Raw genomic sequence first — 8,284 nt, forward strand, 5'->3', positions numbered from 1 at the left:
CCGGTAGGAGTCGACGACTGGAATACCAGGTCTTATGGAAGGGATGTGACCTGATGAGACCTGGTACCCGGCTAGGAATTTCCGTAACGCACCAATGGCATTGAAGATTTTCCACGATGAACATCCGGACGCAGCAGGCCCACCCGTCAACCTGCAATACTGGATCGAATGTGCTGCAGCGGAGGAGGGCTGCGAGGAACGAGACGATGACGACACAGCAGAAAAGCCGTGAAACCAAGAACCCGCCGCCACGACTGACTACCTTGATACGCATATCAAGGCCTTAGACGGGGGGCAGTGTCACGACCCTGGGCGCCAGCGTAGAGCCGCCAGCGCAGAACCTCACCAGTGTCACGTGCCCAAGCAGCATCACGTGCCCACGCGCGACCTCGTGTCTATATAAGGGCCCGCTCGGTCGTGTAGTCTAGTCTTCCTTTCTTGCTCCTTAGCTTTGAGTCTTTGTTCATAGTGCCAATACATCTTTATAGCCGTCAAGGCTCGTATGTGCCTGGCCGTAACAGTATCTATTTTACTCCTTAATTTTAAATTTAGTAGAATACTTAAAACGGAACTATATTTAGTATTATAAGTTTAAATTATACCTATATATATAAGTTTTATAGAAAAAGTCCTCGCTTACTAAGGTACTATATAGTGCTAAAAGAAAAAGTAAAAGTATTATTATACTTAATTTATATAATATAATACCCTTTTAATTTTAATTTTAGATTTTAAGGTAGCTAAAATTATACTAGCTTCCTATTATAAAGCCTTAATAAAAATAAAAGGAGGAAATAGTAAGCTAATATAAGTATTATACTAAGGGATTAACTAGTACTATTATTAGTTTATAATCTTAACTGTGGGTAGGCACCTGCGGCAGCTGCTGCAATGAGACGGTACTAGGGTTAACCTGTGATGTTGTATTCGTCTTGATTCTCTATCTAAGGAGGCAGAGGCCAGCGTGGAGAAAGGGGGCACGCTGCCCTCAGCCGCACACGTGACCGTACGGGTCACGTGCCAACCATGGTTGGTCACACCACTAGATAGATACATTCCTACAATTGCTAAATATAATAATAATATATAGAAGTTTTATAGTCTTAAATTAAAGTCTCTAGCTAGTTCTTATATTTTTTAGTAAAGAAAAATAATAAGGTTAATGTAGGAATGTATCTATCTAGTGGTGTGACCAACCATGGTTGGCACGTGACCCGTACGGTCACGTGTGCGGCTGAGGGCAGCGTGCCCCCTTTCTCCACGCTGGCCTCTGCCTCCTTAGATAGAGAAAGACGAATACAACATCACAGGTTAACCCTAGTACCGTCTCATTGCAGCAGCTGCCGCAGGTGCTACCACACTGATCAGTGACCGGCCCACGCCCGTCACAGACAGCTAAGTAGAAGAGACAAATTCCTCAACCTTCGAAGGTGCTATAGTCCGCGTCACTTTACTGTGGCCCTGAGTAGCGCTCAGAAGAAGGTTATTTGTGCTAAGAACAAGGAATCTCCCGCTGGTTTGCCCAGCCGCGCGAGAGTCCTTCCAACTGTTGATTACGATCGCCCGCTAGTTTGCCTAGCCGTGAGCACCGGAATCGACAGGCGACCACATCGCAAACAACTAGTAAGAACGTTCGACCCTTGACGTTAAGTAGCAAGATCCCCGTCAGTTCAGTCTGGCCGCGAACGACCTACTTAGTACGCGACGCTCGACCTCCTATTAGCGACAACTCGTATACGAAGAGACCAATACGAACCCCACATCGTCTCATTCATTTGATCACGATAGCCCCGACCGCCCGAGCTATGTCCCCAGAAGCCCAGCTCGAAGAAATATGCGACCAGATGCAGGCACTAGACATCCAAGCATCCGCATTCCGACAAATTAATATCGACCTTTGGGACAACGATATCACACACGACGAAAAGGACAAGATCGCAGTAACGACATATGTGGCAAAGTTCATATTCATCGTTCAATCTGGCAGTGATCAAGGATACGACCTCCTTGGTTACTTCCAACAGCATTTTGAAGAATGGACCGAAGACACATGGGACCGCGCCCCGAATGAATACAAGAGAGCCCTCAGGAAACTACTAAGGAAAAGAGGTATCTACACAGGTTCACAAAGGGGAAATTCGCAACACAATTTCTCATATTACAAACTATCGAGAACCCACAAACCTGGCCAGAGCAGGAGTTTACGGAGATGGTGTTTGATGAGAGGACTGCTGCCTTCAGGAGGCAGACAGCATTACTAGGATCAAATGCTTCCACTAATCCCCATCCGTCTCAACCTCCTTCACCATCAGTTACGCCCTTAGCAGCACCTCATCAAGGTCTTAACGAACCACAACCTATTAAGACCCTAACGAGCCCTCCTAACGCACCTACTCCTGCTCCGACTATCCAAGATAAACCTGCTCCGACCTCTCTTACTATTCATCCGACTTCCTACCGCTTCCAGAACCCCGATCTCGTCCAACCCGTCACCAACCCCATCCCCGAACACTTATCCGGCCCTGCAACCTTTGGAGAATACATGAAACTCCCCCCGGATAACATCCCGAACGCTATCGTCGATAGCGACATCCAGCAGAAGTTTATGAAGACCTGGAACAAAGATCGGAACTACACAGGAGAGCCGTACGATCTCCTGATGATAAGCTCCGCCTCTTCTTAAGCAACTGCTCTCATATCCAAGTGAAACCGTCACAATTTCACGCACTCTTTCCCCGGATCCTTGATGGAAGAGCCCAAAGATTCTATCTTGATAAGATCACATGGGCTACGACGTTCCGACAAGCGTATGATATCTTCAAACAACACTTTGACACGGAAGTCAACCATGTCCACTACCATACTGACTGGACAACAATAACCTTTAACTCCATCCGTGCCCAAGATGCTTCGAAGACCCCACGAAGTGCTTCAAACCCTCTTTGATAAGCTTCAGCTCTGCCAACGAGCCCTTGGCAGGAGTACGGAGGAGACCTTCTACTGCGTACAACGCTTATGAAAGCATGCCGTGAGTACCCGAACTCCAATACGCTCTTTTCAAACCCGCCGATAACGTCGAGCACCTTCTTGCAGATCTTCGTGCATCCGTTGAAACCCATCTTGCCCTCATAACAACTTCTCAATTTCCCTTGACTTTGCTGGATCATTTGATCATAACGATCCACACCATCAGTACTACCTCGACCGTCGATACAATAACAACCGCTCTCGAGGTAGATACGGATATTCAGGTCAACGACCCAGCCGCGGATACAGACAAAGCTACAACCGTGGAAACTACCGGCCTCAAAGCCGTAGTAACTACAATCATAGCTACAGTAACCGAAACTGGACGAAGAAGTGTTTTGTTTGTGGACAAGAAGGCTGTTGGTCAACTAAACACTCTACGGATGAACGGCAAAGGCCAAGGACCAACATATCACTCAATGTCACTTCATAGGTGTACAACTCACGGACATCGGAGGCTATATTCTAGACTACGAAGGTCATGAGATGAGCAGCTTTGATGACACTGAAGATACATGGGAAGAACATGACAATAGCACCAACGATCACCCGGAACAATGGCAAGCAAGCCAAATGCTCTGTCAACAGGCATTCAATCATTTGATCACAGGAGAAGACGTCTATCAGACGGATCAAACCGTTGTTCCAGCCTCGCAATTTATTATTGAAGATCGCTATTCAAGGGATAGATTCAAGGTATCATGATCGACACAGGTGCAGCAACATTTTCCACAGCAGGATACTCTCAGTACATCGCCCTACAACGAGAAGACCCTTCTGTAGCTCTCGACAGCTCCACATCCGGCCAGGCCTCCATCAAATTCGGCAACAGCGACGCCATCCACTCCTCGGCACAGTCGCCCTTAACACACCCTCGGAAGGATCACGTTCCACGTCCTTCAAACCCCAACTCCCTTTTGCTCTGCCTTGCTGATATGGACCGGCTTGGTATCTATTTCAACAACATCACAGATACCATCAATTGTACTAATCATTGTACTAATCGCCCTACAAGCATTCCAGTCGTACGCAAATGGGGACATCCCTGGTTCTTCCTTACGAAAGATGAAGAGTCCATCTCGTTTCTTACGGAAACAGAGATTCGTACACTTCACCGACGCTTTGGACACCCAGCAGTCCCTAGGCTCCATCACCTCTTGAAGCAAGCCGGGCACAGTGACGTCTCGATAGACACATTAGAGACTATCTCTAAGTTCTGTCACCACTGTCAAATGCACTCACAAGCCCCACGCCGCTTCAAGTTCACCCTTAACGATGATCAAGAGTTCAACTACGAAATCATCGTTGATGTGATGCACCTAGGAACACCACAACGCCCTGTTCTACACGTTGTGGACTCAGCTACTGCTTTCCAAGGAGCCAGATTTTTACCGTCAATGTCAGCTAAAGATACATGGGAGACCCTCCGGACCCTCTGGATCGACACGTATCTTGGACCTCCTGATACCCTCCGTCATGATGCAGGAACTAACTTTGCTTCTCTCGAATTCCGGAACGAAGCAAAGATTATGGGAATCAAATGCTCTCAAGTACCTGTTGAGACGCATTGGTCCATTGGAAAGATTGAACGCTATCACGCACCCTCCGACGCGCCTTTAACATCCTCCATGCTGAGATTGGCCACACCACTTCCGCCGAAACAGTCCTTCAAATGGCTGTTAAAGCAATCAATGATACGGCAGGACCTGACGGTCTTGTGCCTACGTTGCTTGTTTTCGGCGCATACCCTCGCGTATCTACAGACTCGCCCCTTCCGCTTCTACCCTCAAAAGATCGGAAGCTATGCAGAAAGCGATGAAAATGCTCCGCCAACTCTCGGCAGAAAGACGAGTTAAGGATGCCCTCCATGCACGCAACGGCCCGAGCACGACAGAAGTGCTATCCCTCCCGCTGCAAAGTGAAGTTCGCGTTTGGAGAGAGAAAGACGGTTGGCAAGGACCCTTCAAGATTGCATCGATTGATACCCATAACATCACCATTGACACAGTCAACGGCCCCCAAGTCTTTCGATCGACCCTTGTACAACCGTATCTGCGTGATGATACCACTCTTTCCGACCCTACACACGACACAGACCCCTCAGGCATTCGTTCAGATCTTAATGAACAACCGGCTCAAGACCCCGTTAAGACCCTAACGGACCTGCCTGCCCGACCCGAACCCCGCCCCCGCAGAGAGGACGCCCACCAGGATCAAAGAACAAGCCAAAGGATTTGATCATGATGGCCCAAGCCGTAGACCAGAGCTTCTTGACCCAAAAGGAGGAAGATGCACAAGCTCTTTCCTCAAGCTACGGTCTGATGGCATAATCACCTCTCCTGGTGACCCCTTCGAAGAATCCGATAACAAAGAGATTACTGACCTCGTTGGCCGCGGTGTATTCCAATTTGAACGATACGATCAAATGAGTCATGGAAACTATAGAATCTTTCGCTCTCGAATGGTTCGTGAAGTCAAAGGAATCAACACTAAGCCCTACGAAAAGTCTCGACTTGTTATTCAAGGACATAACGACTTTGAGAAGACCACCCTCCTGACGCAATCTCCGACAATTCAACGCGTTAGCCAGAGACTCATCCTCGCTATTGCCCCGGACTTCTTCAAAACTACGGCATAACCCTCTCCTCCGTGATATCACTCAGGCATACCCGCAATCCCAGACCAAGCTTTCCGGACCATTCTTACGTATTTGCCCACGGAACTACAAGGCAAATACCCTAACAGAACAATTATTCGTGTTATTAAGCCCCTGTACGGTATCGCAGAAGCCGGAGTCCATTGGTTCCGCACATATCAGCAGCATCACCTCGAAAAGCTGGATATGTCTACCTCCACCTATGACTCCTGCCTACTGATTTCGAATACTGGCCCTGACACGCTCGGTATTGTTGGAATGCAAACTGATGACACCCTCATCCTTGGAACGAACAACTTTTCTACCCGTGAAGAAGAAGAGCTACAAAGGCAGAATTTCGTTCCAAGCCCAAGACTGACATCACATACGGAACAACGGTTGACTTTAATGGTGCAAGACTGACGTTGCTGAATAATAACCCCTTAAGAAAGGATCCCTTTACTTCAACAGAAGGGACAAGCAGCAAAAATGACCACCATTGACCCTAAAGCAATTGATCGTCACCAGCGCTACGTTGAGGAACGAGCGCGAGCCTCATACATTGCTTCAATTGCTCAACCGGAAGCTTCTTTCGATGTTTCAGTCGCCGCCCAAGTACAGACCCTGAGGATAAAGATTACGCAATTTTGAACAAGCGACTGCAATGGCAAATGGATCACCAACTACGTGGCCTCACGTACAAACCAATTGATCTAGCTACTGCAAAGCTGATGGTTTTCACCGATGGTTCTTTCGCAAACAACAAGGACTTATCCTCCCAACTAGGATTCGTCATTGCCCTCGTTAACGAGACAAACCACAAAGAAAAACAGTTCGAGATTAGTGGTAACATCGTACACTGGAGTTCAACAAAGTGCAAACGTGTTACCCGTAGCGTCCTAGCATCAGAGATCTACGGTATGGCCAACGGATTCGACATAGGCATCTCCTTGCGATGACTATGAAGATAATTACGGAACGACTCAACCTTCCTCCTATCCCTCTCATCGTCTGTACGGATTCGTACTCTCTCTACGAATGCCTAGTCAAGCTCGGTACGACGAAGGAAAAACGATTGATGATTGATATCATGGCCCTTCGCCAGTCATACGAGAAGAGAGAGATAACAGATATTCGTTGGATCAACGGCGCAGACAACCCAGCAGATGCAATGACGAAAGCATCACCAAACCGAGCCCTGGAACGCTTCATCGATACCAATAGTCTGACAATTCGAGTCGAAGGATACGTACAACGTTCCTAACCGCTCCTTATACCTATGATCAAATGATTGCTCCTATCAGGAAGACCCTTCACTTCTTCCCAGATATCTACAGCTAAGAACAAGACGTCGGACCCACTTTTTGGCAATAATGACACACGCCCTCACGGCACATTCCTTCACGGCCTTAACGCTACTATCCTTTAGACCCGTTCAAGGTGTTGCTGTGCTTCTCACAGCAAAAGAAGAGTTGCCTGTGTAGGAATGTATCTATCTAGTGGTGTGACCAACCATGGTTGGCACGTGACCCGTACGGTCACGTGTGCGGCTGAGGCAGCGTGCCCCCTTTCTCCACGCTGGCCTCTGCCTCCTTAGATAGAGAATCAAGACGAATACAACATCACAGGTTAACCCTAGTACCGTCTCATTGCAGCAGCTGCCGCAGGTGCCTACCCACAGCAATAGATATATAATTTATATATATATATAGTCTGCTCCCTTCTTTTATCGCGAAGCGTGGCCTGATTTCGAGGTTCCTAGATATCCCTCAGTAAGAGGGATCTAGGAAGCTAAAACTATCGGGAAGCGGTTATCAGACATTTGTGTCAATTGCAGCGCACCTGTCGCAGCGCGCGTTCTACTTTTGCCTACGTGGCGCAATGGTCTTCGCGACAGAAACAACCGGTATAGAAGAAGGAAGAAGAAGCTGAAAAGAGGTGCAGATAGGAGGGTGGGGGAAAGAGGGGAAGCAGAAGTAGCGATGGCTTCCAATGGAGGTGGCGAGAGATAAAGCGGGATTGCTGGCAACGGCTGGAAAAGAGGGGTAAAAAGGCTGGTCATCTGATGGACATCGAGATCTGGCCTGTAAGGGATTTCCCTTATCAATTGGGATGCTAGAGGGACATAGAGGGGAGCGTTGGATAGAGGAAAAGAGGAGGAACAAGGCAATACAACAATTAATTCTCTGCCCTTATTGCCCTTAAAAGATTCAAACAACTTTGCCCTGCCTGTCCGACCCCGTACCGTTAATTTCACCTTGGTGCATTTTATATGCACTTCTCGCGTCTCACTTCGCGAGATCTTAAGATTAGTAATTTGCTGGACCTTAATACAATTAAGCCTACTTGGCTATATTTTGACAAGGCAACTATAAAGAGAGGCATCTAAAAGAGCTCGCAGGAAGCTATTTAAGCAATCTAATAGTCAGCTTAGAGAGAGCTGCCGCAAGAGAAACTTAAGCTTAGATTAAGAGAATTCCTTAGCATCTAAAAGATCACTAAACTTAAAAGAGGAAATAGGCATTAGGAGAGCTAAGAATGTCGCGAAGCGTGGCTGGATTTAGCAGGTCTCAAGGATATCTCTTAGTAAGGGAAGCTATAGGAGGAGCTACGGGTAACCTA

At 47.5% G+C, this 8,284-nt stretch overlaps 1 protein-coding gene across 1 annotated transcript; it reads left to right on the plus strand.

Moving 5' to 3' along the window:
• Window positions 1-4,848: 4,848 nt before the first annotated feature.
• Window positions 4,849-5,665, plus strand: HRG_08627 (polyprotein; the record flags this gene model as incomplete). The annotated part of the gene is made up of 3 exons (XM_044867098.1): window positions 4,849-5,131; window positions 5,179-5,282; window positions 5,339-5,665. The coding sequence occupies 3 exons, from the start codon at window positions 4,849-4,851 to the stop codon at window positions 5,663-5,665; spliced, it is 714 nt and encodes a 237-aa protein (XP_044717985.1).
• Window positions 5,666-8,284: the final 2,619 nt, after the last annotated feature.

Source organism: Hirsutella rhossiliensis, assembly GCF_020360975.1.
Source record: "Hirsutella rhossiliensis strain HR02 chromosome Unknown scaffold00010, whole genome shotgun sequence".
Taxonomy (NCBI): Eukaryota; Fungi; Ascomycota; class Sordariomycetes; order Hypocreales; family Ophiocordycipitaceae; genus Hirsutella; species Hirsutella rhossiliensis.